This window comes from Ovis aries, chromosome 12, assembly GCF_016772045.2.
Source record: "Ovis aries strain OAR_USU_Benz2616 breed Rambouillet chromosome 12, ARS-UI_Ramb_v3.0, whole genome shotgun sequence".
NCBI lineage: Eukaryota > Metazoa > Chordata > Mammalia > Artiodactyla > Bovidae > Ovis > Ovis aries.
In genome coordinates, this window is record NC_056065.1 from 1362243 (window position 1) to 1381709 (window position 19467).

The window sequence follows — 19467 nt, forward strand, 5'->3', positions numbered from 1 at the left end:
CAAGAAAGTCAGAACCGGAGGGCCCAGGGGGGCAGAAGTAGCAGGTGCTGCGGGCGGGGACCCTGAGCAGGCGCGGAGGACCGGGACTCTGCCTCTCTCGCCGCGGCCCCTTGAGAAGAAGAGGGGTCCTGGGCCACTCAACCCAGCCCTGACCCGCTGCCACCTGCCAGCGTTTCAGATATTACAGAGGAAACTGTCTCTTATTCGAGAATAATTCGGCATCTCTCAGCAACACCCGTGGGCCCTTTTCGTTTTTTCTCTCTCTCCCTGGCCTTTGACCCAGAAGGCCTGCCTGCTGAGGGGATTCCAGACCCACCAGGCCTTGGAGGGAGAAAGAGAGGGTGTTCCTTCTTGGTCCCAGCACCTTAAGAGTCCTGTCTGGCTTAGGTCGGCCCCAGTGTTGGGTTCAGCTTGTTAGAGGCATGCCCCTCCTAGGCCTTGACTTGTCTCTCTTGAGACAGCTCCTGGAGCCTTTTTTCCTTTCATAACCCACATCATAGTGGATTTTAGAAGTAAAGAAGACATCACGTTGGAAAACCAGGACTCAACAAAAGTAATTCTTAAATTTCAGATCTCTTTAACTCTTCTTTTTAAAGCAAAATGGATTTCTATGTCTGTGTTTATCCCTCCTCCTCAGCAATTCCCAGCCCCATATGCCATAAAGTTACCCCTGAGAGATTTTTAAGAGGAGTCAGAGAATGCCATAACGCACCACGGTGTGGGAACAGAGGTGCACCCGGTGCGCGAAGAGGCTCCTGCCCCGCTGACTCAGCCTGCGCCCTGCGCCTTCCTCCTCTCGGGCCCCTCTCTGCCCATCTCCTTCTCGCACTCCACACGCTGGCCCCCACCCCACCCTGCCCAACCTCCCCGTGGCTCACCCGCAAAGACGAGGAAAAAGATGACGGTGAGCTGATAGACGGCGTGACCCAGGATGTTCTTCATCATGGTGCGCGAGATCAGAGGCTTATTGCGCCCGTAGGGCCGGCGCTTCAGCAGAGAGTCTGTAGGAGGCTCTGTGACCAGGGCCAGCGAGGCAAAGATGTCCATGATGAGATTCACCCACAACATCTGCACGGCCTTCAGTGGGGAGTCCTGGCAGGAAGAGCCACCACTCCTTTCAGCTCTCCTTGCAGACGACCCCTCACCTCACTCGTCAGCCTCACCTTTGCCCCTGAAAGGGCCTACCTCCTGCTATCCAGCTGAGTCACAATGGAAACTTATTTAACCTCTTTGTAAACGGGGATAATGCCTATTCTACAAGGCTGTTTATGAAGATCAGAGAACCCCAAATTAGTGCTTAGCATGCTGGCTAACAGGTAAGTGCTGCATCAATGGTGAATACATGATCATGCTCCCACAGGAACAGATGGACTCGGGAGAGCGAACTCCTGCCCCAACACCCCTGCACAAACGCTGGGCCTTGCTCCTCAGCCGACGCACTGTAACGGCACCCCCATTGTTTCTTGGCCCCAGCCCCATCCCTCCCATCTCAGCTCCTCCCACCTGGGTGATGCAGGCTCCAGTGAAGGCCACGATCACAGCCACCACGTTGACGGTGAGCTGGAACTGCAGGAACTTGGAGATGCTGTCGTAGACGTTCCGCCCCCACATCACCGCCTTCACGATGCTGGTGAAGTTGTCGTCTGTTAGGATGATGTCAGAGGCCTCCTTTGCCACGTCTGTGCCTGCAATACCCTTAGGTAAGAGGGGGGAGGGAAACAGTGAGGAACTGGAAAAGGAGCTCATCTGTACTCGGAACCCATTCCTCAACTCCAAGAAGCTTCAGAACTCGGCACAAACACCAGAGGGCACAGCAGCCACACGAGCTCCACAGACTAAACCAGCGTGTTCTGGTCTTCTCCCTCAGAGGAAAGGAAGGGGAATGTGCCGCTGTCACGCGTGCAAAAGGGCACCGGGCCACGGTGCCAGCACCGCAGCCTGAACTGAGGCCGGAAATCACAGTCGCCTTTGATATTCCCCGGTGCCAGCACCGCACTCCTGAACTGAGGCCGGAAATCACAGTCGCCTTTCATATTCGATGGTGTCAGCACCGCACTCCTAACTAAGGCTGGAAATCACAGTCGCCTTTGATATGCCGGTCTCCTGTCCTGTCTACTTCTCCATCTTAGAGAGCAATTAGAAGATAGGGGAAAAGTCCTTTCTGTTCTACCTTCAAATTAAATATCCACTTTAAATCCTCATGTCCCCCACACCTTGAAGTCACTCTATGTTCTTTCCTAGAAGGAGCAGTCCAGCAGCATGGTTCAGATATTCTGTCCTTATTCAAAATCCTATTTCGGGGTAACCACTCAGTTCAGTTCAGTTCAGATGCACAGTCTTGTCCGACTCTTTGCCACTCAAGGTTTGTAAATAGACATACCAGTGGTTGAAAAGCAGTGCTTGAGAAACACTAAACTTTCTAAGCTGGTCGTCAAAGCCTTCAACAAGTGAACTGTGGTTCATTTTCCAAACTGCTCTTATATAAGCTTTCTGCTCAAAGCCTACTGATTTATTCACGACTCCCTGAATTCTCTCATTCACTTCGAGAGATCAGTCTTCCACTTACACCCTTTGTCCAAGCCTGGAGCATCCTCTTTCCCCTTCCATTTAAATCCTATCTATCCTTAATGAAGTGAAAGTTGCTCAGTCGTGTCTGATATCTATCCTAAACGCCCCGTAAATTAATTAAGCCCTGCTTGCTAAACAAAACTGTCCCTAATATCCCCAGACCGTACTTCTATGCCATGTCTCACAACCCCTAAAACCTACAGAGTACCATTAGATTATATGTTCTGTTTACCTGGTAGTATTATTTTCCTATCCAGACTGCAACAAATGAATATCTGTTAGATATACTATATAATTCAATTTCCCTTTCAAAAGATTCTCTAATATATCCACACAATTCTGTACTATGCACTGTTAAAAGAAAGAAGAGAAAGAAAGAAGAAAGAAAGAAAGGATGTCTTTATATTGTACTACTATGGAATAATCTCCAAGTTAGGTTGTTAAATGAAAAACAGCAAGGTGGGGAAAAAAAGAGTATATAGTGTGTATACAGGTGAATATAGCTAAGTGTCCCTTATTTAAGAGAACGGGATATAAAGATACTACACATTTGATTGTATTTTTAAAGGAGCAAACAGAAGGATAAACCAAAAATCAAAGATGCTATCTGCGGGATTGAGAAGGAGGCAACAGGCTGGAGGTGACAGGGATGGAAGCTAAACTTCTATAAACAGACCTTGTTCCATATATTTTAGCTGAGAATCATGTAACTACTTCGTATAGGCGTAAAACAAGACTAAGTGTAAAATAAGCAATCTCAAAAATGGAAAAAAAGAAGCCAGCCCAACACATGATATCATGAAGTGGTATAACCAGCTGATAGCAAACCACACAAAATGCAAAGTTCTGCATGACTTTCTGAAAACCACAGCACTTTGATCCTACATCTGTAGTAGGACATACCTACAGGATAAAAAGAACTGTAAGAAAAATCTTTACCTGTTTTTAGTACAGTAATTGTATTATTATTGCTCTCTTGAGACTATTCCATATATATTAGGATAAAGCCAATAATAATTATGTTAATACCCTTAGATCAATGTAAAATCAGGCAAGTAAAATTAGGAAGTTCTAGAATTCTAAATTTGAATTGGAAATGGCAATATGAATTCATGAAGCATTCTACCTTTAAAACAAAGAAACACAAAACCAAATAAATACGATATAAAAGATGTATTTCCTAGCTTTGTCCACTGAAAAGTTCTAGAAACAAGAATTTACTCAGAAGTGAAGAACACCCTGACATTCAGATTGTGTTCTCTAAATGCCATTTCTCACTAAAGCAACGCAGAACTCCTCTGAAAAGTGGATGATTCTAGATCTAGGACAAGAAACATGCATGACGGGTGTGGCACGTCTCACCGTGCAAGAGGCTGAGAGCGCTACTCCAGAGAGCTGAGGTCACACTCACAGTGCTCAGCAGAGCGGGAGAGGCTAATGGTGGGCCAGTGTGAGCATCAAGATGGTAATATGGGCAATGGGTGGAGACATGCCACATATATTCAAAAGAATATGAGCTCATAATGATATTTAAAAAACAAACAATTAACTTTTAGTAGTTTCAGTTCAGTTCAGTTCAGGAGCTCAGTCGTGTCCGACTCTGCGACCCCATGAATTGCAGCACACTAGGCCTCCCTGTCCATCACCACCTTCCAGAGTGCACTCAAACTCACGTCCATCGAGTCGGTGATGCCATCCATCCATCTCATCCTGTCATCCCCTTCTCCTCCTGCCCCCAATCCCTCCCAGCATCAGGGTCTTTTCCAATGAGTCAACTCTTCACATGAGGTTCATTGGACAACTTTGGATGATCCCCCCCAAAATCAACTCATTACTTTGGGAACTGGTAAATAGTGGAGAAAAATCAAGCATTTAACTTATCTTTCACATAGGAACTGAACCAAAGAGTTGAAGAGGGTAATTTTCTTTTTATAGAAGTATTCAAGTTAATAAAGAAAGAAAATCAGAACATTGTCATATTGCAGCCCTTAGTGAAAGATGGGATGTAGAATCTGACTGCTCATAGAACTAAATGCTACTTTGTAGGAAATACAAGGGCACTTTAAAGGACACAGGGATATAATCAACAAAATCCATGACGTGGTATATCCTACATAGGAAAACAAACCGTTTCCTTCAAGATTAAATAGCTCGGGAAAAAGACGCAAGGGCATGTGCAGAAAAGAATTAACACAGCATGACTGAGACTGCTATCTTGTGAAAGGTCTGTTTGCAAGGCTGGCACTTGGTTAGCATCTGGTAACTTGGCTCTCAGAATGTGCTCAGTCAACATTAACTGAAAATCAGTTAGCGATTCACTAATTTTTCTTATTTTCCATTGAAAACCTGCTTCCTTCTAGGAGTCTGGAATCTTAGCATATGCAGGGTTGATGGTGCTTATATGGCCAACCTTAATAGACCTCTAGGGTGCCAAGTCTCTGATGCATCTCTCTGGGCAGAAACATCACCTGCATCACTACATTTTTGTTGCTAGGGAAAGCAGGTGCTCTTTTTGACCCCCTCACAGCAGGGAGTAATCACAGCACGCCTGCATGTGGATTCCAGACCCTGTCTGTGACTCTGTCTTACTAGATTCTTAGTACACCAGTGGATTAAATCTTAGCCATGAGTACAGTTAGAGGCCACGTCCCCTGTGCCCTTCCAGTGAATCCACAAATGTGAAGGGTGGTCTTGGGAACCCCTAACACATAGGTCCTGTGGGGTCAGTGGTTCTCAAACTTTAGGGTGCGTAAGGATCACCCAGAGGGCCTGTTCAAACACGGAGTGCTGGGCCCCACTGCAAGGTTTCTCACTAGGTAGATCTGGGGCGAGGCCTGAAAAATCTGCATTTCTGTAGGTTTCCAGGTGGAGGCGGTAGAGCACACTTCAAGAACTGCTATTATAGATTCTTACATTTAAGAGATATATCAACCAACCACAGTGTATGGATCTTGTTTGGATTCCCATTTGGACAAATAATTTAGAAAAACAAAAATCTTATCAAGAGAAATGTGAACACGGACTAGATAGCTAATGATAGCAAGGAATCTGGAGAAGGAAATGGCAACCCCTCCAGTGTTCTTGCCTGGAGAATCCCAGGGACGGGGGAGCCTGGTGGGCTGCCGTCTATGGGGTCGCACAGAGTCGGACACGACTGAAGCGACTTGGCAGCAGCAGCAAGGAATCAATATTGCTGTGAGACAACGGCATACGGTTCTTTTAAGTATGTTTTATCGATACATAGTTCTCTTCCAGAGACACATACTGGATGAAATGGTATAGCATCCTGGAGATGTTTGGGAGTAATCCAGCTGGAGAAGGGGAAATGTGTATGTGCGGGCCAACACTGGCCCACCCAGCAAGACTTATTCTGGGTAACAGGTACACGGGGATTCAATAAACTATTCTATTTTTGTATGTTCTTGAAATTCCCTTGGATAAAAACTTTTAAATTTTATTTTCTGGGTAAAGAGAGCACCCTAAAGATAGATTTCTTCTTGAGTCACCACCTACTGCTTAAAAATCACCAACAGTTCAAAATGTATGGGAAGCTTACAATCATTACCTACTTGAATAGGAGAACGTACTTTGCTATCTGAGGGCTTCTAAGTGTCCCTGAGCATTAGAATCAACAAGTGTACCTATTTAGAAACACCTAAAGATTTCTGTTTGGGCTTCAAAGTCACTGTGGACAGTGACCGTAGCCACGAAATTAAAAGACCCGTGCTCCTTGAAAGAAAAGCTATGACCAACCTAGACAGCATATTAAAATGCAGAGACATTACTTGGCCAACAAAGGTCCGTCTAGTCAAGGCTATGGTTTTTCCAGTGGTCATGTATGGATGTGAGACTGGACCATAAAGAAGGCTGAGTTCCGAAGAATTAATGCTTTTAAATTGCGGTGTTGGAGAAGACTCTTGAGAGTCCCTTGGACAGCAAGGAGATCAAACAAATCCATCCTAAAGGAAATCAGCCCTGAATATTCATTGGAAGGGCTGATGCTGAAGGTGAAGCTTCAATACTTTGGCCACCTGATGTGAAGAGCTGACTCATTGGAAAAGACCGTGATGCTGGCAAAGACTGAGGGCAGGAGGAGAAGGGGACGACAGAGGATGAGATGGTCGGATGGCATCACCGATTCGATGGACAAGAGTTTGAGCAAACTCCACGGGGTCACAGAGTCGTACGTAATTTAGCAACTGAACAACAACATACATTCTGGGACCTGGCCCAGATGCTACTCAATCAAGATAGCTGACTGTCGAACCCTGACCTATGTGATTTTAAATGAACTTTCTAAGTGACTCTGATGCTCCTGGCCTCACAGAGTGATGAACAGTGCTAACTACAGAATAAACACTTTCCATATGGAACGTGAATTTTCTACAGTGTGCCCAGGCAGACAATATGATCATATTCATGGGTAAGTCTCAGTTTGTCTTATTTTCCTGGGTAATGAAACCTCATGATTTCCCTGTCTTCATACTTCATGAGTCCCTCATTAGATCTATTATTATTGGCCAGGCAGGCAGGTGAGATGGAGTTAGAGAAAAGAGCACAAAGCGGGCTATGAAGGTCCAGGAAGCAGCAGGGTACCAGAGCCTGTCTGGGCTTCCTTCTGGCGCAGGCAGCTTGCAGGCAGAGAGAGATGCTACGCTGAGCTGCTTACCATGGCAAAACCGACGTCTGCTTTCTTCAGAGCCGGCCCGTCATTGGTGCCGTCACCGGTGACAGCCACCACCTGTCGCTGGTCCCCGACAGTGCTGTCGATGATGCCTGGGGAGACAGGTGCGCCAGGGTGAGGGCAGGGCCGCTTTCCCACAAAAGATGCTTTTTTGGTCTTCCTCTCTAATCCCTGTCACTACCTCCCTTTTTACGCTCTGTCCTTCTTTTTCCCTGTGCTGGAGGTTTCATAGTGTCACCAAAGGGCAGTAAATTGTTTCACAGGTAGCAATCTAAGCCAAGAAAGCCTGACCTCATCAGATATCCTATCTGGTACATCAAGACAGGTATTATGCAGTCGAAAAAGCACTGCACGATTTGAAGGCAGAGACCCAGAGGCTGAACGATAACACTTCCATTTACCAGCTGGGCAATCCGGATCAGTTACGTGTCGTCTCGGCCTCAGACCCTCTTTTTTTGCAGAATGGGAAGAGCTTAACCTGTATTGCCTAATTCCCAGTACTGTCGACAAACAAGATATGATAATGTTTAAAAACGACTTCATCATATAGCTTATACCCACTAGGTGCTCAGATGTTTGCTAACCTGCATGTTCTTCCCCTGAGCTGGAAGCTCTCCTAGGCCTCCCTATTCAGGATGGAGAGTTGCTTTGGCTTTTGTTTGCACTGTCCAATAGGGAGCCACTGGCCACACGTGGTGACCAACCACTTGAAACAGGCTGATGTGACCGAGCAGCTGAATGCTCAAGTGGATCGCCGCAGGTTCCTGCTTCTCACTATGCTCAGCAGAGCAGCAGCGCGGGCCCCACCCAGGGGCTTGTTAGGAACACAGGTCCCACCCAGACTGCTTGAGTCAGAATCTGCACCGTAACAAGGTCCCAGAACAGCACACGGAGAGATGCATTGGGCTAGACTCTGTAGTGAACACGGGGCTGTCAGGAAGTAAACAGCAGGAGCAGACTGCTTGGAGGGATACCCGCTGAGGGAGCAATCTTCCTTTCACTGCCTCTTCCAGCTTCGTCCCTCCCCGCACCCTCCCTATCACCCTCTCCAGAGTCAGGCATGGAGAAGCTGTTTCCTCTCCTGATGCACAGGAGTACCTTTAGTGACCTCTGCTCTGCAAAGCCCCTCTTTAATCGTTGTCTTCCTTTGCCTTCCAGTCCTCATTTTGAACTCATTGCTCTGTGCCTGGCCATTCTTATGCTAGAGAATTGCTCCCAGCCAACAGCAGCCTTCTCTACTCTTCAGGAATTTTCAAGCCAATGCTTGAGCAGGTGAGTAGTTATTAAAGTCTTCCTTCTTGCTAATGTTAATCTCCCATTTGTTTTGGGCCTTTAACTCTAAATAGAAAGACACGTCTCTCTGCTAAAGCCAAGGGTCCAACAGTCACAGGGAAGGACACAGATTCTTGAACTGCACCAGCCACTTGGAATTTTCAGCTCCTTCCTGCCAGACCTGGTTGGTACAGACAGGAGGTAATCAAAGTGGCGAGGACCCAGAGGAAGACTGACGGACACACTGAGAAGGCCCTACCTACTCACCAGCTTTCCCAATCTGGACGGCCAGGCGGGTCAGCTTGCCCTGCAGCACGGACTTCTCCTTTTTGGGCAGCTTGGCGGCCTTCTTCTCCTTTTCCTCACTGTCGATCCCCTCCTGGCTGTTGAGTGGCTGGATTTCCAAGGCCACTCCATCTTGGGTCTTTGCTAGGGTGCACACACAAAGAGGACAGGTCAGCAGGCAAGGCAGCAGCCCTGAGTAGTAGCAAGGGGAAACTAACACGCCCCTTTGTCTCTTTCTGGAACACACCTTGGACCTCTGGCATCAGATCTGACCTCCCTCACCCCATGCCAGACAGGGAGCTTGACCTTCTCTTAGGGCCTTGGGAAGGGTATCTTAACAACTGGAGGTGAAATGGATGGCTCTCCTCTTCAGTGGCAGCTTCCTGGCACTGTCTCAGAGCCCTGAGCCAGGTTTCTTCTCGCAAGAGGATTTGTCCTGCCACTCGGTGCTATTACCAACAGCCATCCTTCCTGGAATTCAGTGCTTAAAACAGTGACTCTTTACTGCAGAAAGGGGCTGAAGGGGAAGGTTGGTAAATGTTCCTAGAGCATAAGGGTCTTGTTTAGCTGCTAAGTCGTGTCCAACTCTTTTGTGACCCCATGGACTGTAGCCCACCAGGATCCTCTGTCCATGGGATTTCCCAGGCAAGAATGCTGGAGTGGGTTGCCGTTTCCCTTTCCAGGAGATCTTCCCGACCCAGGGATCAAACCTGCATCTCCTGCATTGGCAGGCAGTTTCTTTACCTCTGAGCCACATGGGAAACACATTAGGGTCTTAGCTGGCTCTTTGAAAGGTTCCCCTCTCTCTCTACATAGATATAGATTTTCATGGAAGAAACCCAGACCCCAGACACAGGGTATTTTCCAGTTCCCTCTTATATTAGTTGAGCCACAGGGGAAGGAAATCGCCTTTCTCCCCTGTCTGATGAAGGTAGGGAGGTACAGAGTACCTTTCCCTAAGGAAAGAAGTTGGTACAGGGACTCTCTGGAACAAGACAAGGCAGGGATACAGACAGACATAGAAATCCATTTTACTTTAAAAAGAAGAGTTAAAGAGATCTGAAATTTAAGAATTACTTTTTGTTGAGTCCTGGTTTTCCAACGTGATGTCTTTATTTCTAAAATCCACTATGATGCAGGTTATGAAAGGAAAAAAGGCTCCAGGAGCTGTCTCAAGAGAGCAGTTCCTGCTGGCCCCCAGCACCCCTCCAGCTTCACCCTGCAGAGCTCTGCTCCTTTGCTTAGGTGCCCTTCCTGAGAGATTGTCTCTGCTGTCAGACTCACAAATAAGACAGAGACAGGATGTAAACACAACCACCAAAAAAGAAACACACATCAGATTAGGAAGAAGAAAACAGACTGGAGAGAAGAAAGAAGTGGGGACAGAGGTTACAGAGAAAGGGCTCTCTGCACCCCAGAGAAGACTAGCTGAGAAGGCATCTAGATGGGAAGACGGCACCAAAAGAGGAAGAAGAGGGTGCAGGGACTGCCCATCCCAACTCCTTCCCCCATAAGGACCCTGCAGACTTCCAACCCAGAGACTAAGGGTCCTTGCTCTTTAACTCTGGCCAAGGGCAATGAAAAAGGAGGTCAGCACCCTGGGAAGAGCAGATCACCACACAGGCTTCCCGAGAGAAATCTTGACAGGAGGCCCCTTGAGCTAACAGCAGAGGGTGCTGCATCCCACCTTAGATTGGGTTTGGCAGCTTGGGACCACCCCCAGATCTCTGCACCATCCTCAGGATGAGGCATCTGGGCCACAGAAGCAGCTAACAGACTTATGGAGAGGAACAGGGGGAAGGCAGATGGCCTGGAAAGGTCTGGTTTGAGTGTGGGCAGGTAGAGACGGTAAATGAGTGAGTGGAAAGGTTACCTTTGTTGCGATTTTCAGGGACTCCTTGTTTTTTACCTGTTTGAACAAGAAAGAAAAAAATGGGGTGGGGACCCAAAATGACTATTCAGAGATCAGATATCCAATTTGCCGGTCCTGGTCAGAGCCTAAAAGGGACAGCAAAGGGTTTGAGTTGCAGCCAAGGGGGTGTAAAGGAAGCTCACACCTCTGTTTATCCCCATTTTTATTAGAGGCTCTCACAAATCCCTGGGGTTTGGACCAGGCCACTCATGGAGGGGAGTGCACACTCCCTCCTGAGCTGCTTTCTCCTGGAGCACGGCTGCTGTTGGGAGGTGCTTCTGGCTTGAGTCAAACCACTTGGAGAAATGGGGTGGGGCTTAGGGAGTGAGAGGTCTGAACTGTTTCTGCCTGGTAGCAAAGGCCGCGCAAGGTGCCTCCGTGTCAGCTCACCAGCACCAGGCAAGCCTCCTCCTTACTCACTCTGAAGGCAGCTGCAGAAACAGGCTGGTTCCTAACTGAATGAGCTTTGTTGCCTTTTCATTAACTGCCCTTCCCTAAACAGCCCAAGATGCACCTCCAGCCAAATGGTACAAATCCTTTTCTTCTCCAAGACAAGGAACGCTTAGGGAAAGGTGCACATTTGGTTTGTTATCTTTTCTGCCTTCTGTTTTTCCTTCTTTCAGGAACAGTTCAGTTCAGTTCAGTTGCTCAGTCGTGTGCAACTCTTTGCAACCCCATGAACCGCAGCACACCAGGCCTTCCCGTCCATCACCAACTCCCGGAGTCCACCTTAACCCATGTCCATTGAGTCGGTGATGCCATCCAACCATCTCATCCTCTGTTGTCCCCTTCTCCTCCCACCCTCAATCTTTCCCAGCATCAGGGTCCTTTCCAATGAGTCAGCTCTTCGCATCAGGTGGCCAAAGTATTGGAGTTTCAGCTTCAACATCAGTCCTTCCAATGAACACCCAGGACTGATCTCTTCTAGGATGGACTGGTTGGATCTCCTTGCAGTCCAAGGGACTCTCAAGAGTCTTCTCCAACACTACAGTTCAAAGCATCAATTCTTCGGCACTCAGCTTGCTTTATAGTCCAACTCTTACATCTATACATGACTACTGGAAAAACCATAGCCTTGACTAGACAGACCTTTGTTGGCAAAGTGATGTCTCTGCTTTTGAATATGCTGTCTAGGTTGGTCCTAACTTTCCTTCCAAGGAGTAAGCGTCTTTTAATTTCATTACTGCAATCACCGTCTGCAGTGATTTTGGAGCCCAGAAAAATAAAGTCAGTCATTATTTCCACTGTTTCCCCATCTATTTGCCATGAAGTGATGGGACCAGATGCCATGATCTTCGTTTTCTGAATGTTGAGCTTTAAGCCAACTTTTAACTCTCCTCTTTCACTTTCATCAAGAGGCCCTCTTTAGTTCTTCTTCACTTTCTGCCTTAAGGGTGATGTCATCTGCATATCTGACGTTACTGATATTTCTCCCTGCAATCTTGATTCCAGCTTGTGCTTGTTCAAGCCCAGCGTTTCACCTGATGTACTCTGCATATAAGCTAAATAAGCAGGGTGACAGTATATAGCCTTGATTACTCCTTTTCCTATTTGGAACCAGTCTATTGTTCCATGTCCAGTACTAACTGTTGCTTCCTGGCCTGCATATAGGTTTCTCTACAGGCAGGTCAGGTGGTCTGGTATTCCCATCTCTTTCAGAATTTTCCACAGTTTATTGTGATCCACAAAGTCAAAGGCTTTGGCATAGTCAATAAAGCAGAAATAAATTTTTTCTGGAACGCTCTTGCTTTTTCCATGATCCAGTGGATGCTGGCAATTTGATCTCTGGTTCCTCTACCTTTTCTAAAACCAGCTTGAACATCAGGAAGTTCACAGTTCATGTATTGCTGAATCCTGGCTTGGAGAATTTTGAGCATTACTTTACTAGCATGTGAGATGAGTGCAACTGTGTGGTAGTTTGAGCATTCTTTGGCATTGTCTGTCTTTGAGATTGGAATGAAAACTGACCTTTTCCACTCCTGTGGCCACTGCTGAGTTTTCCAAATTTGCTGGCATATTGAGTGCAGCACTTTCACAGCATTGTCTTTCAGGATTTGAAAGAACTCAACTAGAATTCTATCACCTCCACTAGCTTTGTTTATAGTGATGCTTCCTAAGGCCCACTTGACCTCACATCCCAAGATGTCTGGCTCTAGGTGACTGATCACACCATCGTGATTATCTGGGTCGTGAATATCCTTTTTGTACAGTTCTTCTGTGTATTCTAACCACCTCTTCTTAATATTTTCTGCTTCTGTTAGGTCCATACCGTTTTTGTCCTTTATCGAGCCCATCTTTGCATGAAATGTTCCCTTGGTATGTCTAATTTTCTTGAAGAGATCTCTAGTCTTTCCCATTCTATTGTTTTCCTCTATTTCTTTGTATTGATTGCTGAGGAAGGCTTTCTTATCTCTCCTCGCTATTCTTTGGAACTCTGCATTCAAATGGGCATATCTTTCCTCTTCTCCTTTGCTTTCCACTTCTCTTTTGTTCTCGCTTTCAGGAACAAGTGAATGGCAAAGACAGGGCTAACTTTGAGGCAGACATTCCCTCTCTGTTCCCACCCTTCTGGCTGTATCTCTCTTCCTGCTCACAGTTTCAGCAGGAAACCAGTTTCTTCTCCTGGATAGTTTTCCCTTAGCCTTGATGGTTCGTATAACCCCCCGTGTCCGAGGAAGAAAGTGGCGAGGGCTGGAGCCAGAGCACACTGCCGGCCCGTTTGCACAGGCCTTCCACCTCATTGTCTTACAGCCACCAGTAAACGCAGGAACCAGTGCAACCTGACCGCTGAGCAGAGCTGGATCTGGTCTCCATTACAGCACCGTGGGCAGTCAGGGAGGAAACCGTCAGCTAAAGAAGGGGTTTGAAGATCTGTCCTCGTCATCCTGCAGTCTGCCAACCAGGTGTTCCACTGCAGACCAGCTCCCTCTCCTAGTCTGTCCGTGGGGATGGGAGGGGTGAGGCTCTTCTGAAAGCCCCTTACCTTTCTTCTTCTTCTCTTCCTCTTCCCCCTCACTGGCTCCCAAGAGGGTAAAAATTATTCCAGTCTGAGAGTTGATACCCACAGCAGTCACTACCATTCGTCCAGAACCTTCCATTACATGGGTCCCTATATGGGAAAGAAGATGGGAGAAGAGTTTTTCCTTTTTTTTTTTAAATACCTGGCCATCCTTTGGTGTGGACACAAACTTGGAAGAGAGCAATCCCTCTTCCTTTCCCTCCTCTGCATGGTGTTATACTTGGCAGATAGTAGGCAAAGATCAAGAGCAAGCAACCTGGGGGGGAAGGAGAACAATGTGTGTAGCGGCTTTGGGGTCAGGCTCCTTTCCTACCACCCACTCCAGCCAGCAGAGCCCTTCAAGGCTCCTGTAGCATCTGCTCCATGGACAACCTCCGTTAGGTTGCTCAGTATCCTTGTATTCAACCCACTGACACGCTACAGCCCCCGCTGAGCCTTGGGGCAGGAGTCGGGGCACAGTCGGAAGACAGGGCAAGGTCTGGACCGGTCTCTGCGGCTGTGTCTGCGGGGAGGGGGCGGGGGGCTGGTGTCATCAGGGCCTCACCGGAGAGCACCATGGGGTTCCTCTCCAAGGACTTCTTGACATGGTCCGATTCCCCCGTCAGAGAGCTCTCGTCAATCTTGAGGTTGTTGCCCTGGATCAGGATCCCGTCTGCAGGCAGCAGGTCACCTAGCACACGGCGGTGAAGGGGCGACACGGAGAGGGCAGGTGAGGACCGTCTGGCCTCGTCTCAGGGCTGCTCCCGGGCCTCCATCTGTAGGCAACAGCCCGGGAGAGCCTGGAGAACCTCTGAAAGACAGCTTCAGATCTGACAACCTGCGATAAAACTCTGCTCTGGGTATTATAAATTCAAACGGTTCCTGATCCCCAAACACCTTCCCATGGCCTGAATATTACCTGCTTGTAGTCTAAGACATACAGGGTACAGTCTGACATCTTTGGCAGGGTCAGTTACTGCTTTCTTTGAATTATTTTTCCATAACCTCCTTAAACTCTAACCTAGAAGCTAACACAATTTGGGGTCTTATCTTTTTGGATCCTCAGCAATTCCCAGCCCCCTTATGCCAAAGGACCTAGCCCTCTGTTAGGGAGGGTGGCACAGGTGTAAGAAACAGAGCTAAAAGAGAAAAGAACCACAGAGCTCTCACCGTATTTGATTTGGGCAATGTCACCCACCACAATCTCAGCCACAGGGAGCTGAATGATGTGCCCATTCCGGATAACGGAGAACTTCTGCTCCTTCTCGATGCGGTTCTGCAGCCCCCGGAATTGCTTCTCCTTGCTCCAGTCATTGAAGGCAGTCACGAGCACGACGATGATCACCGAGAATAAGATGGCTGCGCCCTCAATTCAGCCAGCTTCCGCCTCCCCTTCGTCCTCTGGGCTACTGACGGCTAGACCACACTCTAGCCCAGAGAAAGGAGAGAAAGGGTCACCGAGGGGCCTTTGTTGACATTAAAAATGGGGGTTGTACTCCCGTAACTCCCCAGAACAGAAAGCCAGGGGAAGAGAAGAACAGAAAACTCGGGAAAAATAGCTATCCTGAGGATAGCAGAAGACGGCAGGATTGGGCATCATCTCGTCACCAATATAACTACTTATGTTTACCCGAAAAAAGCATATGACTAAACAGCATGGACCATGTCAGTGAAAACTACAGGCAAGACGCATATAGAGGCCTTACGACCCCCGGCACGGCAGCTCCCACTGCTATTTCCCGTGACGCCCAGCGTGGGGACGGGGGAACTTTGGGGTGCATGGCCTTGTTGGTTTAGTGAGGGCAGAGGATTCATAACATTCTGAATAGGATTTATTGGGAAAGGCAGGGAAGACCCTGGAATCAGGATGCGTTGGAAGAATAGCTTACTCGTTATTTTTCAGTTTCCTTTGGAGAACCCACTCAGATAACGGGGTGGGGGCGGGCACACACACAACACTTAAGCTATGAGGTTGGTGCAAAAGTAATTGCAGCTTTTGCACTGTTGAAATTGGCCATTTGCTACTGGAATATGTTCTTAATAAATGTGGTTATGTTATACATCATTTTAATGTGCATGTCTTGCTTTATTTATTTATTTTTTTGCTAAAGACATTTCTTGCTGTTTATTTTATACTAAGATTCTGGGAATGATGTTAGACAAGAAGGAAATGTGAGTGATTTTCTTATTTGAGTTCAAAATGGGTCGTGAAGCAGTGGAGACGACTTGCAACATCAGTAACAGCTGGCACAAGAACTGCTAATGAACGTGCAGGGCAGTGGTGGTTCAACAGGGAAACGAGAGCCTTGAGGACGAGGAATGGAGCGGCCGGCCACCGGAAGCTGCCAACGACCGACTGAGAGCCGTCGCTGGAGCCGATCCTCTTAACCTAAACAAGAAGTTGCTGAGGAACTTCCGTTGACCATTCTACGGTCATTTGGCACGTGAAGCAAACTGGAAAGGTGAAAAAGCTCGGTAAGCGGGAGCCTCGTGAGCTGACCGAAAGCAAAAGAATCATCATTCTGAAGTGTCATCTTCTCTCATCCTACAAAACAACAGCGAACCATTTCTCAATTGGATTGGGATGTGTGGCAAAAAACGGATTTTACACGACAACTGGCGATGACCAGCTCAGTGACTGGACTGACAAGTTCCAAAGCACTTCCCAAAGTCAAATTTCCATCCAAAAAAGGCTCTGGTCACTGTCTGGTGGTCTGCTGCCGGTCTGATCCACTGAACTTTTCTGAATCCCAGAGAAACCATTACATCTGAGAAGTATGCTCAGCAAATCAACGCAATGCACCGGAACTCCTACGCCCGCAGCTGGCACTGGTCAACAGAAAGGGCCCAATGCTTCTCCACAGCAGTACCCAACGGCAGGCCACACAATCAACACTTCAAAAGCTGAACGAATTGGGCCACAGAGTTTTGCTTCATCCACCATATTCACCTGTTCAAAGCTCAGTCCTGTCCGACCCTTAGTGACCCCAAGGACCGTAGCTCTCCAGGCTCTTCTGTCCATGGGATTCTCCAGGCAAGAATACTGGAGTGGGTTGCCATTTCCTTCTCCAGGGCATCTTCCTGACCCAGGGATTGAACCCCAGTCTCCTGCGTTGCAGGAAGACTCTTAACCATCTGAGCCACCAGGGAAGGCCATATTCACCTGACCTCTCATCAACTGACTACTTTTTCAAGCATCTCGACAACATTTTGCAGGGAACATGCTTCCACAACCCTAAGGATGCAGAAAAATGCTTTCCCAGAGTTTGTCGGATCCTGAAACACGGATTTTTACACCACAGGAATAAACAAACGTTTCTCTTTGGCAAAAATGTGTTCATTGTAATGGTTCCTATTAAAACTAGTTATGTTTTAAAATTCACGGTCTGAAACTGCAATTATATTTGCACCAACCTAATAAAGTTTGTCAACAAATACTGCGTGCTTTTCAGTGACAGTGGAAAGAACCCAGGAGAGAGTCACGCTTGTCTGTTCAAGGTACTCACGTTCATTTTCTCCCCCCGGGGGGCGGTAAAAGGACAGGACCAGGGAGATGATGGCTGCGATCTCCAGGATGATGAGCGTGACGTCCTGAAGGGCTTCCCACACTAACTCCAAGAAGGTCTTGGGCTTTTTGGGGGGAATCTGGTTCTCTCCAAACACTTGTTTACGTTTCTCCAGATCTGCAGGGTTCCCAGACAGGCCTGAAAGAGAGGCAGGAGTGGAGGGAGTGAGCAAGAAAAGAGTGGGAGAGCTGAATGACAGAGGAGGGCAGTTAGAAGAGCCCTTTAAAGAGGATCCCTTGCTTCCCAATCTGCCCAAATATGAGATCCAATTAGGGTGACCAACCCCCCTCATTTTCCTCAGACTCAGCAGGTGTGAAATGGGGGCAAACCAAGACAAGCTGGTCACGGGGGCCGCTCACGCCTCTTGGTCTCCAGGGTAAGCTAACCCAGACCTACAACTTCATCTCTTCCTCACTGAGTTTGCACCAGGCTTCAGCTCTAAGAGTACCTTAAAATGTTTCCTGAGACACAGAATTTTCCTCTTATATTAACATGTAAATGCTGGTCATGACTTAAAAGCAGAGGTGGCTTCTACCTACTGGCTCACACAAAAAGGCCATAAAGAATAAGCTATTTGCTCAAGGTCATGCTAGGAGGCTAGGAGACAGAGCCCAACCAATTGCCCTGATTCCAAGTTCCAGAGGTTTCAGGACATGAAGAGGATACAGACTTCATGAGACTCCAGCTTCGGGCATCCCCTGTAGGCACACAGAGCCATCCCATTCCGTCATACACAGAGGCACACACACACACACACACACACACACACACACACACACACACACACACCCATCTTTAGGAGGTACTACTGTTCTACAGAGAACTACGCACTTGGAGATGTACTAAGTGCTACGAGTACTGCTTAGACAAAGCGCTACCAGAAGCACTGTCGTTTGGAGTGAATAGAGAGAGAACAGTGGAGGTGAAAGCGCTGAGTCAGACGGTGAGCATCGGCGCGCCCTCCACGACCACACGTGTGCTTACATACCTGTGTGAGTGTGCACACAGAGTCCGGGCACATCCCCAGAGGGAGTAAGAGGCAGAATCATCCCCAGAGTCCTAGGCTCTTCTCATGGGCCCAAGAGGGGCTACACTTTAAGGAAAGAGGAGAACGCATACAATTTAATGCCAGGTGGCATTTATCAAGTTGTTTACACAACTTGATTAGTGAATAGCCTTGGTTTGGCACTGGTTGTTGCCTATACTGCTTGACGGGTTCCCCACAGGCAGGGTGAGGCAACCTTGTTCTTGAGAAAAGATCAGCAGTGAGGAGGGTTAGAATCAGAGGATGGAAGCACTTAACACAGCTTTACCCAGAGGCACGGGACGAGGAGATGCCTAGAAGCTGCAAGGCAAGGACGGGCTACTGATGCCGAGGACCTCACACCTCTTCACACTGAAGGGCTGGTCCGCTGGAGGGGAGGGGGACACAGCGGCCGGCAGACTTCTATCTCCACTGAATACGACCCAAGGGCCTGACTTTAAACGGCAAAGAAAGAGAGGTGGGTTAGAACTAAGGAAGACATTCAGACAGGGATTTTGAAAATGGGAAAATCTGTACCCAAGGGGGTACTGTTTGCAGGGTCCATTCCTCCACCCTAAAGACAAAAACCATCAGGAGAGGTATCGAAATCTACCTGGGCACCCTGCCTGGAGGTAAAGCAGGGGTGTGAACACGATCGCGGAGTGGGGACTGGAGACCACTTCCTTCCACCTGCTAGCGCTCAGCAGAGAGAAGCAGGAAGCTGGTTCAGGAAGTAGAGCCTGATGTTCTTATCCAGGGCCTCCTGCCTCCTTGGGGCCAAGAGCAAGAGCTGAGAGGCACAGCAGAACTCTGCAGGGGAACGGGTGGGCGGCGGGGTTGGCCGAAGCACTGGAAGCAACACGGGCTGCTTGCCAGAGGCTCCCTGCCCCCACCACTCTGAGTGGTCGGTTCTCAGCAGGCAAGAAACGCCAGAGCCTGGGAAAGGAGTGTCCCTGGGCAGGGCATCTTGATCCCCAGGCGGGCAGAGGCAGAGTTGCTAGGGAACAGGGCCGTGCGGGGTGTTTCTCCCAGGGACCTGAGATAACACGTGTGTGCCAACTTGGAACTGCTGGACGGCTAGGCCTGCCCTTGAGAAACAGGAGTCCTGATAGCTTGTTAATCTAGCTGTGATGTTTCTTAAGAAAACAGGATTCATGA

General features: G+C 48.1%; 1 protein-coding gene across 1 annotated transcript; it reads right to left on the reverse strand.

Moving 5' to 3' along the window:
- Nucleotides 1–768: 768 nt before the first annotated feature.
- LOC114117316 (plasma membrane calcium-transporting ATPase 4-like) lies at nt 769–18334 on the reverse strand. Its single transcript, XM_060396690.1, is given in 10 exon segments — nt 769–1092; nt 1504–1695; nt 7238–7412; nt 8788–8953; nt 10683–10718; nt 13705–13830; nt 14285–14410; nt 14890–15147; nt 17226–17423; nt 18274–18334. Coding segments are annotated over 10 exon segments (1662 nt in total).
- Between the last annotated feature and the right edge of the window lie 1133 nt (nt 18335–19467).